We start from the raw sequence: 16,896 nt of genomic DNA, 5'->3' as shown, positions 1-16,896 counted from the left end.
TCCATGGCAATGGAAGTCAAAATAAGTAAGAATTTTCAGCCAAGTTGTTTGCAGATAGTTCAGAATTTCAGGTGTAATGAGGACGGGAGCAAAGACGCGCCTTAAGGCACTCTTCTGTAAGAAACTCAACATTTAATCGAGAAATGTAACTACTGAACTTTCTGAGTTTGTGTGTTATATGAGAGTTAATGTGTTTTTCCTGCCTTTAAATGTCCGTTTAGGTAATATGTACACTTTCCAGAACCTCATTTTACTGGACTACAAGAGCCACTTAGTAGCTGTTTTGGGGCACTTGATTGTATCAGGATCTTTCTCAGCAGATGGATTCAATTTAAATGCCTCCATTGTCGATTAAATTTTAAGCGTCCAGTTATCAGAAAACTTTAAGATGCGCAAATTCAGTTGTTGTATTTCGGATCAGAGTGAAGTTATATAAAGTTTCTTAAATAAAAAGAAAAACAGAGTCCAAACAGAAGGTTTCTTTCTGTCAGTCATGTGAAAAGAGAAGTTAAGGTGAGTCAGTTGAAGTGCTGGAAACTTGATTTTCTATCTGAATTTGTGTGGAAAAAAATAAAATAAAATTACGCTTAATTTAGTGGCTGCTGCGTTTCTTTTGATCATACCACATGCTCTTTGTCAGCAGATGGAGTTAGCACAGTTGTCACAGAATCGGAACTTTGATATCCTTAAGGGAATCTGAAGATCTACAATTCAATCACAACTGGCCAAGTCCATCTCCAGATGAAGACCATGTGATATGATCAAAAGCCCCAGATCAGCTAGAAATAGGCACTTGAACTACATAAATTCTGATGATTTTTAAAGTAAAAATAAATTTTGTGATTTTTGTTAGAATTCACAATTATGTCTTAAGTTGCTGTTAAAATTTGAATTATTACAAATTCTTTGTTTTGCATCTTTTTTCTTCTCTTCATCTTTTATCTTTTCTTTCAGCTAAGGAAACAAAATGACAGTATACAGTATATCTTCAGGGATTGTGTTGTACTGTTTATCAGTTGGAGCATATTAATTGGTAATGAACCTCAATTAACAGTTAGCACTATAATGGACTGTGCACAAATTAAGCTAAACTGAGACCGTGTTCGTGACAGTTGGAACTCCAAAAATGGGAATATTTCCAAGCGGATCTGCAACTCAAGCAATGGCACAACTGTTCGTCAAATTTGTACTGGATTTTTATTTTTCCTTAATCATTTGACAACTCTCAATAAATCCAACAGCACTGTCCTGAATTAGCAAACATGTATACTGGACTATAAAACTGTCAGCAAAGTCACACAAAATGAAATGTACATTTGAAGAGATTGCTATCCAGTGTTTACTGAAACTGAAACACATCACTGAACCAAACTTTACTCCCTCTATTACTTAAAACTGCTCTTTTGGGTTATAAAAATAGTTTCATAGAATATATGCCTACTTGTGCTAAGAAATGACTCCTGGCGTCCACACTGCTTTATTGCCATACAGCACACAAAGGGGGGGGCAAAAGGAAATAAAACTGGTGTCATTGCAACAAAATGTTGTAGCTGTTTTAAAGTACCTTTTTCTAAAACCAAAATAAATCTGCAAAGTGCAACACATAAGAGAAAGAGTCAGAACAGCACATGGAAAAGGTGCAAATTGTTTTGAATGAGTCTCAGTTTGGAATGGAGGAGTTGCACGGCACAATTCACAGGACAAGTTTGAATAGAGAGCTTTTTAACATAAGAGAGGAAAGTAGCGGCCTTCACAGATCAAAATAACTAGGTCTGGTTCTTTTTCTTGATTTCATCAACACAAGCATTTGACTTTTAGTTATTTAACTGTGTATTCCACCACAAGCAGAAAGCAGAAATTAAAAACCCACATGTATTCAGAGGGATATGAGACGAGCATGAGAGTGATAAAATAAAAACTACTGATAGCAGCCAATTCGATTGGAAACGAGGGGAAAAGCGAGTTTGGCTCGATCCAGAGGGAAAAAAACCCTTTAAAGCAGAAGCTCACAAATAAATGCATTTTGTACTTTGTTAGACAAAACAATGTTAAAAGCAACAAATAGGACGTTTACTGGAAACCAGAGGAGACTCCAGGAAGTTACTCGTCCCAGCCGAGAAATAGTCTGACATATCCACCTCCTGTAAAAGTCTGAGCTGTCATTTCACACTTAGATGTATTGTAAGGATTACACATACCTTTAACACTTTCAAGTGCTGACAGGTGGGGAGTTTTACTTTAGGACAGAGCCAGGCAAGCCTTTTCCCTTTTCAGTCTTTGGCTTCAAACTGTAGATTTAATTTTAGCAGACAAATATGAGAAAACCTTTAAAACTCTCTTATAGATTTCCCAAACTTGACTCTCTCTTTTACTCGTCCTGTGGATTGTGTGCCGTGCACTGCCCTGTGGCAAAAGCCAAAAAAAGCATCATCCGACTCCGTAAGAATCAGGGAAGCTCCTCTCGCCTGAGAGGAAAATCGGTCCATTTGTTCATGCGCACGTTATTCTGGCAAGGAATGATAGAAATATTTTTGATCATTAGTCTTTTAAAATATTGCTGCATATGCATTTTAATGCCAGAGGGAGAAGAAGAAGAAGAGGAGGAAATCACAACAAAAACATTTGATCTAACATTTTAAAGCTGATACTATTCATCCCATTCATCACAAATACTCTAAGGCTGATTCAACTCTGTTCAGGACTCGACATTCCTCGTAGCCCTGCAGCAGTGTGCTACAACGCACACTGCTCAGGCCACCCGATAGGCTTTAGACTGTATTACTATCATGCACATTCCTTTAAAACTACAGTCAGAAGTAGTAGCAGTGCCGCTGGTCTCTGAACAGCTCCTGGCTTCTTGTTAATATGTACATCTGACAGCAGTGTCGTCTACTATGTGAGAAGCCTATATTCATTACTGTACAACTAAAAAACTCTCACAAGTCCAAATGGAAAGATACAGCCAGGCAAATATTACACTGCATGACCAAGTCCAGAGTCCAAGCTGTGAGACTTCAGGAGGACTTTTTGTGTCCCAGTTAGCATACCTGCAAAATACTGTAAGTCTCATGCTACTGTTTTATGGCTACTTTGTTTATAGTCAAAAGGCATTTATACTTGAAGTGCAATTAAAGCTGTAGGTACGCTGAGGAGATAGATAGTACCACTGCAGCTCCTAGGAAGACTAACAGAGTCTGCTGATTAAGAAACTAGATGATGGCACTGCCCCTGTTAATGGAATGAATGGACGAAACCTCAGTTTATCTAAGCAGTCAAAAAACACACGGCAAAAGAAAAGAAATGTGGATGAGGCAAAGTCCGACAGACTTTCAACAGACTGTTGAATCGGTCTGGCAACAGAGCATCCAGTGTTTAGAACTGGTGGGGGCTTCAGCGGTCCAGCCTGTTTGTTTGTTTGTTTTACATTCTCCAACATAATTACAACCACAGCATAGAGTGTGAAACCAAAAAGTTAATTAAGAAATAGATCATAAATCAAGAGTAAAACATGATAGAGGGCAGCCATTTTCATTCGCTGGATGATACTGAGAACGTTTAACAACTGGAGAAATCAAAGACTGATATACAAAAGAACGAGTAGAAAGGCAAGGCAATCTCATATATGGCCGTTTTAGTCTCTCAAAATATTTACCTCAAAACCATTATCTACAGTTTGCATTTGGCCATTTGTACACAGTGGTTCCATTAGAAACGCTCCTTTAATTTTCATGAATCTGTAGAAATTAGCTTATTTACAAGTCTGTACAGCCACCCTATAGAGCTCTTTCCATCTCCCAGAGGACCCAGTCCACTTAAAGCAGGATACCTGAGTTTTCAATAGAATGCTTCAACCCCACTCGTCACTCTTCACCGCACGTTACACAGGATATCTCGCACAGCCACACACACACATGCACACAATTAATTAAGCAAGGTACTTCCTCTAAAAGGATGCCGAGTGCAAACCTTTATAAAAAAGACACAAACTCACTAAAATCAATAAGTCAAGAGTGGTCGCAGAAAGAAAGCTAACTCCACCCTTGAAAAGAAAACAGCTGTGAAGGAGGTATTGAGAAGGGACATCTTACAGCAGGCTGGCCACTCACTGTCCTGAATAGGACCCTCTGGTGGTGTGCTAGCGTATAAACAGACATTAAGTAGGCCAGGGTTTGCTTCAGGCAAATGAGTGATGGAGACCTTCCTGGGAGACTTCATCTCGGCTGTGGAGGTCAGAGGAAAAGATCTGACTGCTGCCACCAGGGTGGAGAATTAGAGCAGAGCTGGACGAAGCTGCTCTCAGTGAGTGGCAGCTGCGTGTGGCACAGAAAACCTGAGAAACAGCAGAGAGAACGGTTAGATCATCTTCTCAACAAAGTCTTGAGTCACACTTGTGACTCATTAAACACTAGCAAACTGTTAGATTGATGATGCTTGAAACCTTCCCTCCTTCAGGCTCAGCTCTATAGGGTGAGACTTGTCAAACTGTTATCAGTCTAAGCTTAACTTTGTGCTTGCTAACATGCTTTCAGTTAACATACTAAATGCTAGGATGTCATCCGTAACTTGTGTTATAACCTTATCTGTTGGATGAGGTGAATTTGACCTTCTGGCAGTGCTACATGAAGAGAATTGACCCTTCATTAAGCCCCTCCCTTGAACGGCCACTGTCCAATCCTACGTTAGCAACCGAAACTAGGCGTGGGAGGCCAGCGAAGCTTTCAGAACAAGGAGGAATGCAGAAACTGTGTGCATATGGAATCTAAAAGGTCCGACAGCAGATATCCTCAAAGTTTAGAGGGGGGTGTCTAATTTTTCGCTTTTCCGAAGCCAAAAACTGAAGAGGACAGACGTCGGACATGGATTAAAAATTGTGGAAGACAGTCGACTGGTCTCCTCTTGTGATCCTGTCTGGCCTTCGCTACCACCGCCGATAATATCGGCACAGCCTTTATCCAGTGTATGGATCAAGCCCACGATATGTGCGCAACATCCTGACGCGAACATCTATCACTAAACGCCATAATATTTACACGGCGGTGCAAAAGCTTGACAGGCATAGCAACAGTAACCGAGGGGGGCGGGACTTAGCCTTAGACTTTCTATAAAACAATGCATTTATAGTGATGACCTCATGGTGTCCTAATACATGTGAATAAATAGTCCACCCTATAAATTCCTCACATATTTTTGACACCATCTCTGTCTTTTGTCCTGCTGAAACAACCCAAATTTATTAGGAAATAAATCAAATTTAGGAAGCAAATTTTTTAAGCATACAATTAAGGAAAAAGGAACCCACTTTACCTCTGAAGTCTCTGCACTAGCTCAGCTACCAGGGAGTCACAGATCCCCGGGTGTGTTTCTTCTGCCAGGAAAATGGCCTCCCGCAGCTCCTCCGCTGCCTCGGGCTTGCCGTTACTTGTCTCACCCTTTTCTTTCAACTGCAACAAAAACAGCTTTTAGAAAACAATGAAATAACAACTTCCTAAATATTATATTAATAAAGTACTCTCTGACAAAATGAGTGCATCTGACCACAAAGATTTCATTCTCTGTGATAAGCATGGATGCTTTTTTAAAACTGTTTTATGATGCTTAGTTGTTTTGACATTACCTCAGAAAACAATGGAGAGAAGATGGTTGATAAGCTTTGTGACAAAGGCCTCCTTGGACTTGGACTCTCTGGCACCTGGTTGTCTTGTTGTCTTTCGAGCTCAGCAGGCTGTGCGGCCCCATTCTGAAACTTCTTAATGTCCTGCTCCCTGAAGGTGTTGAAGATCCATTCTTTATCGGCCGCATCATCTCCTCCAGATGCCTGGCCGTCTGACTCCCTGCAGGGACAGGATTTGAGGGGAAATCGTTGGTGTTGCTCGTTTTTGATTCAGAGTGTAAATTTCACATTTGTTGACGTTGCAGACGACTTACTCGTCAGAGTCTTCAGAGCTGGATGCCTCCCGAGACTGCTCTGATTTCCACCTCTTGTATCTGTCAATCAGCTCTGTCAGATATGACGTCTTTTTGGCGTGCCGTACAATATACTTATGTTTTAACAGCTCTTTGGCAGTTGGCCTCTAAAAAACACAAACAAATCGTTATACTCAGACAATACTGTGCATTATTTCTCATAACAAAGACTCCATTACACTTACAAAGCTAGGCTCCTTATTTAAACAGGCCTCAATGAATTCTTTAAGTGGTTTACTGTAGTTTCCTTCCAGTGTTGGTGGATTGTTCTTTGGGATGAGGAATAAGACCTTCATGGGATGAAGCTCAGAGTGCGGCGGCTCTCCTTTAGCCAGCTCTATCGCTGTTATTCCTAATGACCAGATGTCTGCCTGTAAAACAAAAAGACATTTGGGACAAGAAAAAGATGCGGTTATTAAAGCAGCAGAATCTCACACACTCCTCCACAAATAGACACAGTGGCACAATGCTGTCTGCAATGGCATTTAAAGCGGCTGATTTAGGCAGCATGGGTGTAATAGAGGAAGCTCTGCAGACTGAAGGCTGTGACATAGTGGCTGTGTTGTAAAGCCGCACTGACTCATGTTGTGGCTATCCCAAAAATATGCACTCGGTCATTTCAAGTCTAGAAAAACAAGCACACAACGTTCACGTCGTGTTAATGTAGGAGTCGTATAAACAGGGTGCTTGTAAAGACTGTAATGGTCTTAGAGTGGCCTTGATTTACCGTTACATCTGTTTCACTGTATCACATTATCCACATTACATAAGCACTTACAGTATGTATTTCTTTCTGTATAATCTCTATTTATTTTGATGCTGATCTTTTGTTCATGTCAAAAACTGTCACTGTCATGTTCAATAAAAAAATCTTATTGTGAGCAGAAACAGCTTCAGAGACATTTCACTATTAAACTGCACATTTACAATATAGAATAAGAAAAAGTCTATTCTCTCTATAAGATCTCTCTCACTCGTCTGCCCACATGAGCTCACGTTCAGCTGTTCTTCACCACAGGAAGTTGGTAAAATCATCTAAACACACACTAAACACAGTGCTGACTTTATGCTCTCACTGCCCCCCCTTTCCTTCATGTGCTAGTGTAACTGGACTCACGGCTGGCCCACAGGACAACCAGCCCCCTAGAAAACTCCAACTACTCCCAGTTGATGTGGCAAACCTACAGTGAGCTCTTTAGATTGGCAGACATACTTATGACACTCTGCTGCTGTGTCTTGCAACTGCTCTTGTACAAAATGACAAGACCTCATGCATTTTTATATTTAAAAAGTAGGGCTACGAGCAACTAATAACACAATACAACAATAATCCAGAAGAGTCTGACCTTTGAATCGTAGGCAGATTGCTTTATGACTTCAGGTGCCATCCAGAAAGGAGTACCAACAAAAGTGTTTCTTTTTATCTGGGTGTCTGTCAGCTGGCCTGCCACGCCGAAGTCTGCCAGCTTCACATCGCCTTGTTCTGACAGCAACACGTTGGCGGCTGAAAGCAAGAGACAAAAAAATTACAGTTTAGATAACAAAATTTAAACTTTACTTTTAGACATAAAATGTGACCTCGTAAATTGATCTGAAGTTATTGACTTTAATTATAAAAATAATTCTCAGCAGATGGTGAACATTGATTAAACATCACTGAAGCATTCACTTTTATGCTTTTAAGGAGAGGAGAGAGAGGTCCAAAGTTAAAGAATTTACAAGCCTTGTAAAAACAATGTGACGGCTCGTGCCAGACTCACCTTTGATATCTCTGTGGATCTTCTTTTCAGAGTGCAGATACTCGAGCCCTTTCAGGATCTCTCTCAGGATCGTGGCGATCTGCGTTTCATCCAGAGCACCTGGTTCCAACTAGGAGAACAGAAACATGAGAGGAAGTTACTTAAATATTACAAAAGTTTTTCACATTAGACAACTGTCATAATGGCATACAAATAAATTGCTCAATTACTTTATTTACTTACCAAATCCAGGGCGGATCCTCCCCCCAAATATTCCATTATTATCCATAATTTTGTACCCTGAAAAAAAGTCAGTAATTAATTTAGATATTGTTAAAGTTGCAGGTTAAAGAAAGTCCTACAGCTCATACTTAGAATGTCCAATTCAAGATAAAAACTAAATAAAATTGTATTCCTGCTTTTAAGTATTATCACTTCCCTGTCAGTTAAACTGTTTTTGGAGGTTGCACAGGCCAACAAGCAAACCCCACAGCTGAGTAATATATAGAGCAGTGGTTCCTAACTGGTCTAGCCTCAGGACCCACTACCACCTCTTTCGTGACCTAAATTTATAAAATGTTTCAATCACTCAAATTTAGTTCATGAAAATGGTGCAGTTTAGACCTGAGACGGAGCAAAACGTCACAAGAAGTCAACATCTCAAAACACAACAGTATAATGGTATACAATTAGTACAACAGAAATAAACTACAAAACTGCAACATAAATGCAACTACTGCAGGGCTGATCAAGTTTCAAGAATGTACATTAACTGTAGCTGGGATTACCCAATCAGCTGATACTGCCTTTTATTTTCATGCACACATCTGTGACCCACTAAAAACACCACCAGTGTCTCAACCCACCAGTAGAGAACCATGGGTATAGATTGTAATTTGAATTTGATTTCCTATGAAAAATAGTAATAATATTGATACAATGAAAAATGTTGGTTGAACCATTGTTTTTAACATGGCCAAGAATAATAAATGGAAGATAATTATTGTTACTATGGTGACAAGATGTAGTATACATGTAGCTACACAGTGGAACTACTGTATTGTGAATTGCTGAAGTAGCATTCGTTTAAGGAAGTGCCCAGACTGATGAGTTGTTTGTTCAGTCTGTTGGTAAAACAGACACCACCATAGCACAGAAGTGGTCAGTTTACAATTAATCTGCCATTATTGATATTGATTATTGGTTTGTTGGTCTGCTTAATCCTTTTGTAGCATAGGAGGACTGAGGACTTCTACTGTGTGACATGTTTAAATAAATGTAAAATAATCTAGTTCTTTAAAAAGCCGCTCTCATTATACAGATCATATTAACAACTAATAATAATCCTTGAAACATGAGTTGTTTTGTCATTCTGGCATCACCTTTGCACATCCACTCTTCAGCAGACTGAGTTTAGTGGGAGTGAAACCTGAACTTTGCTGATGCACCAAAAGCATCTCGGCTGTCAGATCCAGTTCTGCTCAGAAACTTGGGAAAGCAGATGTTTCCTGCAGAAGATGTCAAACTTCTCAGATTGTTTCTGCTAATTCTGTCAAAACAGACACTGACAATGTTGCTCACACCAAACAGCCCAGCCAAGCATCCACCTGTGGGATCTGTTTTTTAAAGGGCAGAGTGTGATACCAAACAAAACAGAGCTTGATACCGAAAGGAAATCTTTACTCACATTTATTCTTAGCATTCTGTCGTGCCCATAGATGCACTAACCACTATCACTAGATAACTTTGATTTCTAAAATTTGAAAGTGACGATTCACAAGCTCAGGAAGTTATTTTGAGTTGTTGTTATTTTTCCTGTGATTTCTACACAGATTTTTGCAGTCGACATCTGCGATAACGATATCCTCGGTAGGTGTTAGTCACACTGAATCCAAAACTATGTGTATTACGTCTCTGTGTTGATATTTGAAGTTTTTATCTCAGAAGAGAGTGATTTTTTCACAAATTAAGACAATTTATTAGACAATACAATATATATATATGTGTTAATATATTTAAAGTACTTTTAATGTCTTTATGTGCTGTGTGTTACAGTCACTGCTGCTGCTGACCATGATGGTGGAAAGGATAAATCGGTGAGACAAACTACAATACAGCCCCTTTCCCACTGATCAAAAAAACCTGCTAACACCCGGCTTTTTTGCTTAGTGGGAAAGGTTACAATCGGCATTCAGACCCGGGTCAAATGACTGCAGTAGGTCCGGGTATATAGCGCCTCTTCTCTGATCGCCAATAATGGGACGATCGGGTCAACATGCTAATCTCCGCCCCCTTTCCAGCGTGATGCTATGACTATCGTCATCATCTCAGCTACAAATTTCGCCCGTCTCCGTCCGAGCAGCGCTCAAACATTGTTCCAAATTTGTCGGCGCCAAATTTGATAAACAGACTGAATGAGTGATAGATACAATAAACACCTAACCACCGTAACATCTTCACTGTTTACTAACCCTGTTTCCGGCATGTTTGTGACTTCAGACAGTGACGTAGCAGTCTGAGAAACCTGCATCAACACACAAATTTTGGTGGGAAAGGGGTATAAGCAAATTCGATTTGTTTTCAGAACACTATCATGAACCTTTCCCTTTCACAGTATCCTAGCCTCATGTTTCTCCCTCTTCACCTCGAGTGCGACTCTGTGGGACCCTCCTGGGTAAGCCAGCCTCACAGTTAAAACAACCAGAGCTTTTAAAGGATAGCCACCTTAGCATAAACAGTACGAGCAAAACCTTTAACAAGTATGCTTCAACCAACTATCTCCTCTAAGATTTTAAATGTTTTTCTGCGTTACAAAAAACTTGTAGGGACGTCCTATTTGGCAGAAATCCTCTGGCATGTACTTTTTTTTTTGTAGCAGCAGCACTAGCAAGTTTATTTGGAAGAAGTGACACTGCCATTAGCATGATCAATAGATGCCACCACAAGACAACAAAAACCTAAACAAAACTGAAGTGAAAAAAACAAAAACAGATTAATTCTTTCATGATCTCTAATAAAGGAGGTGTGTTACCAAAGAAGATGCACAGCTAGAAAACTGTAGATCTACCCTTCAAAATCCTGTAACACACACTTAAATACACACACAGCAGAAATACTATGCTTACACCCTACACACAAATAAGCCTTAATTCTCTCCTTCAGCCAGCAGCAGACTGGAGCTAATGGACCGCCACTTCTCTCCTTACTGCTGTTAAGTACCGTAGTAAAAGCTGTGAGAGGCACTCTAAGCACCATCACATGTGGTGTGCCTGTGCCATCTACAACAGTCACAGAATGTGGTTTGCGACTAAGTGATGCTGTCAATACAGCATTACGAATGATCTAAACAACTGAGACTGTTTTACGATCAGAGGTCGGCTTTGATTATATACAAAGAAGGGATGTAACAGTATACAGAATCCACAGTTTCTTTATGTACCGCCGCTTTGAGGTAACAGCTCATGACCTTTGTTGTAAGGAGGGGATTACATTTTGAAATATGTAAACATTTAACAGTAGCTCGTTAGTTCTAGGAATGTCTTACTTATTGTACGAATAAGAACTATTGCTACTACTTTGCTTTGGCATTGTATTAATCTGCAGTGTGAGGCAGCCAATGGAGAGATGGACTGGCCTTCCAGTCTTTTTCGTCTCATTCTGCTTTAATGAACACATTCGGTGATCCCGTCATAAAGGACGTGTTTGAAGTGTTTCCAGTAACATAAACAACATCAGCTGAACAATGGCGACACATAGTTTGACAGTCTTTGCAACCTATTCGGCTTGACTAACTGTGCTTAGCCCACTAGCATTCTATAATTGCTAAAACTTCTTGGGTAAAACTCGTGCTCCAGAAACAAATAGGCTGTTTAAGGTCACAGAGCCATACCAATCCAAGCGTCCTGTACAGGTTCTGGATGACTAGACTGCACTGTTACTCCCCTAATGTAAAGAAGATGGTTGTTTTGGCTCTGTACTTTAACACACTGAATCTGACATAAAACCTGTGACTCAGGTGTTAACATTCAGACAGGATGAATCTCGCAGGATCTGCACTTCTCTACATATACAAAGGTTTCCTACATTGTTTATCCAATATGCAAGTGAACAGCTTGATATTGAAACAGGAAGTGGGCGTTTTTAGCTTAGTTGTCATTCAGTCTGCAGCAAACAAAACAAATGTCTAAAAACATACAGACGCCAGTGTCAAAGCCCACAAGCTATTTACTACTACAGTGCTGGTCTATTCTTCTTGTTGTTCATCAGCAATCTGTGCAATATTACACATGCAATCCATTTCCCTTATACATTATTTAGTGACCTACATCACATACACTTGTTTGCAGGAGCACACTACTGACATGTGCATTATGTCGGGCATGGATTATAACAAACTGACTTCATACATCATTTGAAAGGTTACCTTGAGATAGGATCCATAATACTTGGTGATAAAGGGACTGTCGCACTGGCTGAGCACTGTGATTTCCTGTTGAATGTCCTCTATTTCGTCCTCCGCTTCTTCCAGATCAATTATTTTAATGGCCACAACTTTTTGAGTCCGAGTGTCGATGCCTTTAAAGACTTCACCGAAAGAGCCTTTGCCTATCCTATCCAGCTTGGTGAAATACTCCTCCGGATCAGCTCTGAAGTTCTGTGTGACAGGGAGAGGGATGAGGAGAGAGAGAGAGATGTGAATTTAAAGTCATGTAGAACCACAGGCGACTCACGAGCTAGATTATGATGCACAATATAGATTTAAAATTCTTAATATAAAAGATCAGCATTCAAAATAAGCAGATTCACTTTCCAACATATCAGAAAACTCCTCTTCAAAGATAGTACTAGTAGTACTAATAGTACTAACTTATCTTTGTGTTTAAAATTGGCAGAGGAGAAAAACATGCCTCTCTAACAGCTTTTAAAGATTTCCCTCAGTGTGTTATAGTGTCTGCGGAGAGAAGGGTGTCAATATGAAACAGTTGTGGCAGGAATGTGATGAGGGTTAAGACAGCCTCTTTTTCAATTCAGCATGAACGAAATGCAGATGTCAGTGTGAAAATTATCATCAAAACTGCAACCGCAGTTGCAGTGTATCTTCAACAAATATTGTTTTCAAAGTTACGGTCAAATGCAATATATTGTACAGACTATTAAGTTTGACCCACTTCTGCGATTATTATTATAACAAACTAGTGTGGCAATAGATCCCTCTTCAGAAGGATGGTAACTGGCATAACAAGCATTCAGTGTGGAAAAAAAATCAGGTTTCATAAAGCAACGCTGATCAATAATAATAGGCTTGGGACATCTTGACATTGTTCTATATAGCTCAGCTGCTTAGGCTACATGTTATCTGTCACCTCTTAGTCCTCTAGAATAATCAAGAGTGGTTTGGTGTGGGCTTCAAGACCAGAATTCATAACAGCAACAAGTGTTACAGATTCTGCACGCAGACCAATTTTTCACCTTAAAGATCAAATGAACACTTCAATCTCGTGGTGTAACTCGGACATATCTAAGGCTTTATGACCTCCACCACAACCACACAGCCTCAACAGAAAGACAAGGACTGCTCTCTGACTTATTGACTTGACTAAATGGCTTATTTCCCCATGGAGCACCATGGAGGGAGTAATGGTCTTTAAGTTGGCCGGTTCAATTTCCCCTCGTGCAGAGGAATCATTAGCCTACATTGTTTCAGTAGAGTATTGTAGTGACATCATTTCCATTACAAAAATATAACAAAATTTATCTTAAACTGAAAAAATATGCTTTTTAAAATCATTTTTTTTAAAAGTATCACATCGGTATTATGAAGGTAATCTTAAAATGTTAAATGCAAAAACGCATTAGCTTTTCATCATAAAGAACTGAGGCCCAATGCTTAATTTACCAAGTAACTCCGACCTAAAAGGGTGATCTGTTCTGCTCACACAGACTGCTTTAGTCTCCCCAAGAGAACGGTTTCCTGTAAAAGTGCTAATGCATGGTGCTCAAACCTATATGGAAGGGGAGGTGAGCAGCTGCACTTTGAAAAACTGGCAAAGAGGGTCCTGCTGAATTTGATAGCAAAGACAAATAGACAGAGCGGTGCAGAATAAAGCGGAGTAGAAACAACACGACCAAATTACTATCATAACACTGGTGTGGTCAGTCATCCAGGTGAAAATTATAATGTTGAGGCTGACCTCTGTAAAAACAATGGGAAAAACAACAATGGCGCTGCTGCCACAGACTACACATGATGGGAATGTACTTGCCATATCCACAGTCAGCAGGTTTACAGCGACAACTAAAGCTGCCTGAAGCTCGCTCTCAAAGCATGTGTTTGATGCTCTCCCATCTGCACCACACAACTGTGTAGTCTGGTGTCATCCACGCACCACACCCTCTCGGTTGAAGGCTCACTGCCAGACTTCTAACTGCTAACACTCCTCTGCACAGTAACATGTGTTCTCGGGTCCATTTTCGTAACTAATCCTGTGTTTTTAAGTGAAGAGAAGGTAAAACTGTATAAATACTGAGGGGTTGTTGGGCAGAAGTTGCAGTACAAAAAGTAGGAATAAGTGGAAAATATAAGGTGTTCAATTTGTCTGTGCATATGCTAATGAAGCATTAATAATTCAAGATAAGTGGTAGTATTGTGTGCAATCAATGGAATAGCCGTGCATGTCTTAGTTATGTCATTCTAGGAGGATGTCATCGTTGCATCAACTGTAGTGTGGCCTACTTTATACCTCTTCTTCGGGCAGGACATGTCCTGACTGCCAGCTAGTGGCTGCTTCAACCACTTCAAATAATTCAAGTGAAAAATGCAACTCTTAAAAAAAATGAAACATACTGTATTCAAGGCACCTAATGTAATTACACTACAATAAGAAGTAAATACTGAAGTAGTGAAAAAGCTGTGATGTCAAAACTAGAGAATCAATCAACAGAATACTGATCTGCAACTACTGTGATTGTAGGCTAAATATCTTGAATATTTTGAATGCTGAATAACGGCGTTAAATGACTTGAGTTTTACTATTTACTGACTTAAAATGGACCAACAACAACAACAGACATGATAAGAGGAGTACAAATGACACACTGGGCTCATGATTTGACATATCACCAGAGGAAAAAAGGAACTACACAGACAAAGGTCTACATGTGTCGCATCAGTTTGGGTCTCAGAAGCAATTGCAGCTGTAAAAAATATTTGAGTAGTTGTTCACAGAAAATCTGGCAAATATTTTGATGATTGTGTTTTTTTCAAGCCAAAATAATAACAACAGATTTTTTTCCTGCTTCTTAAATATGATCATTTGCTGCATTTCCTCGTCTTACATTATAATACAATGAATATCTGGTTTTGCACTGTTGGTCAAACATACAACAGTGAGACCCGGACAAAATAGCAGCTTTGATACATCAACTTGGGCTCTGTAAATTTGAGCTGGGCATTTTCAGACAATGATTGCTGTGATGATTTGACGGCCCGTCAGTCATTCAGCAACGTTAGATTTGACATACCAAAGACAGTCTTGTTATGGATGACTCACATTCATAACTGTCATAACACATGTTGGACTTTGACAGATAGGTGCATTTATCACTGGAGAGAAAAGCTGATAGTGGTGTACGTGATAATGATGCAGTGTTCCTGCAGATAAAGTTATTTACAGTCATCTAGTTAAACTTCCGAGCTGAAGATAAGAGGAAAAGTTAAGTAAAAGGTCAGGTGTCTCTGAGTCAAATGAACTTGCAGCTGAAAGTTAGTTAATCATAAAATAACACTTTATTTACCTGAACCCCTGGCAGTCCGCTCTGAAGAGGGGAATGAGCCATGGCGTCAGATCAGCACAGATGACGCCTTTCCTCGTCTTTTTCTGTTGTCCTTATAAGATATGAAAGGTTAGTTTCCTGACAAACCCCTGGTTTGGACGACCTGGTCCGTGCCGCAAACTCTGTGAAGATGGTTAGTTTAACGCACAAGTCGCTTGACTTTAAAAATACTCCTGACTTGTCGGCTCGTACTTCGAGCTGCCAGTTTCACCCTCTCGCCTTCCGCAGTTAGCGACCGTTAGCTACGTTAGCTACTTTAGCAGCTAGTTAGCAAACAGTTAGCTGAATACTTATATCTCCGTAGACCGATGCGGTCTCTCGGTATTTGCTTGACAGTTTCCCGAAGATAAAGTAGAGGTTTGGTTTGAAATAGTCGCACAGAGTAAATAAATGTACACTGTTAGATAGTTGTATCTCTTGTTGTTCTATTCTCTCATCACTTTTCTCTGTCGCCCAGCGCCATCTTGGTTAATGTCATTTTCATTTTCCGGAGGACCAATCAGAGTGAGGAAGAGTAGACAGTGCATATGTCGTCATACGTAAATCAAACAGCGTCACAGAGGAGGAAGGAAGTTCACACAGGTGCCAGTTTCAAAATTAAAATGTAGCCTACACCATAGACATATATACATGTCCTACACTACCTGTAGGAATAGTCAACATCTATTGTACTATACTAACTACTATAGATGTAGTTACTAACTACTACTATACTAACTATAGTCAACATCCAATGTACCTGTAAATAAGATTGTTCACCTCATTCTGTGGGACACACCTTTTAATCATGTAAATATCCCTCATCTGACATGACTCTATGCACACTGTTTGTCTGTAACATAACTATATATTTTTTTTTTTATTCATATAATTTCAGCATCCTTTGCACTCTTCATCATTGCACTATTGTCTCTCGTAGCTTGTACATATTAGTTTAATGTTTAATGTCAACTAAACATGGATAGCCAACTGAACAAAAGCTTAGCAGCTGCACCAAGGTCACAGGCAGCAGTAGCCCCAAAATCCCCAAGCATGTCACTTTGACTTTGTTAGGAAATATATTAAACAAGCACCACTAAAGCACAAAATATGCAGAAATTCCTCATGTGCATAACAGCAGTAACAAATGCCTTCTTTGAGTCATTGCTGACTAAAGGCCTTTTTCACAAAAGGTTATCTACATTTTCTTTAACACATAACCAATATATACATGTCAGCAGATATGATCAGTGATAAGTGGCCTGATTGCGGCCTTTTACCAATATATCGTTATTACTTAATTTTTTTTCCAATTTGCACTCATCGGAAAACTTTTTATACACAACATATAATGCAAAAAACATTGCTTTCTTATCTACAA

General features: G+C 39.6%; 1 protein-coding gene across 2 annotated transcripts; it reads right to left on the bottom strand.

Moving 5' to 3' along the window:
* Positions 1 to 239: 239 nt before the first annotated feature.
* stk24a (serine/threonine kinase 24a (STE20 homolog, yeast)) lies at positions 240 to 15,991 on the bottom strand. Of its 2 annotated transcripts, XM_069662609.1 has the most exons (10): positions 15,498 to 15,991; positions 12,127 to 12,357; positions 7,947 to 8,003; positions 7,725 to 7,833; positions 7,311 to 7,468; positions 6,150 to 6,335; positions 5,926 to 6,071; positions 5,615 to 5,831; positions 5,305 to 5,441; positions 240 to 4,330 (listed from the first exon to the last, which is right to left on the bottom strand). In XM_069662609.1, exons 1-10 carry the CDS (start codon positions 15,537 to 15,539, stop codon positions 4,297 to 4,299), a joined length of 1,317 nt encoding a protein of 438 aa, XP_069518710.1. In that variant the 5' UTR covers positions 15,540 to 15,991; the 3' UTR covers positions 240 to 4,296. The 2 variants fall into 2 exon arrangements, with proteins under 2 accessions (XP_069518710.1, XP_069518711.1); XM_069662610.1 differs by lacking the exon at positions 240 to 4,330 and having other exon boundaries at positions 5,301 to 5,441.
* Positions 15,992 to 16,896: the final 905 nt, after the last annotated feature.

The sequence above is a fragment of the Semicossyphus pulcher genome, unplaced genomic scaffold (genome assembly GCF_022749685.1).
Source record: "Semicossyphus pulcher isolate SPU_LCO1_2020_fin unplaced genomic scaffold, fSemPul1.0.p SCAF_15, whole genome shotgun sequence".
Taxonomy (NCBI): Eukaryota; Metazoa; Chordata; class Actinopteri; order Labriformes; family Labridae; genus Semicossyphus; species Semicossyphus pulcher.
The sequence above is the reverse complement of the archived record's forward strand: the minus strand, read 5'-3'. Positions and strand labels throughout refer to the sequence as shown.

Excerpts from the sequence above, each read along its gene's own strand:
- stk24a (XM_069662609.1), bottom strand. The coding sequence starts at position 15,539 with ATGGCTCATTCCCCTCTTCAGAGCGGACTGCCAGGGGTTCAG. Across the intron at positions 12,358-15,497 it reads GCGGACTGCCAGGGGTTCAG|AACTTCAGAGCTGATCCGGA; the intron begins GTAAATAAAGTG and ends CCTGTCACACAG. Across the intron at positions 5,442-5,614 it reads TCTCTCCATTGTTTTCTGAG|TTGAAAGAAAAGGGTGAGAC; the intron begins GTAATGTCAAAA and ends TTTTTGTTGCAG.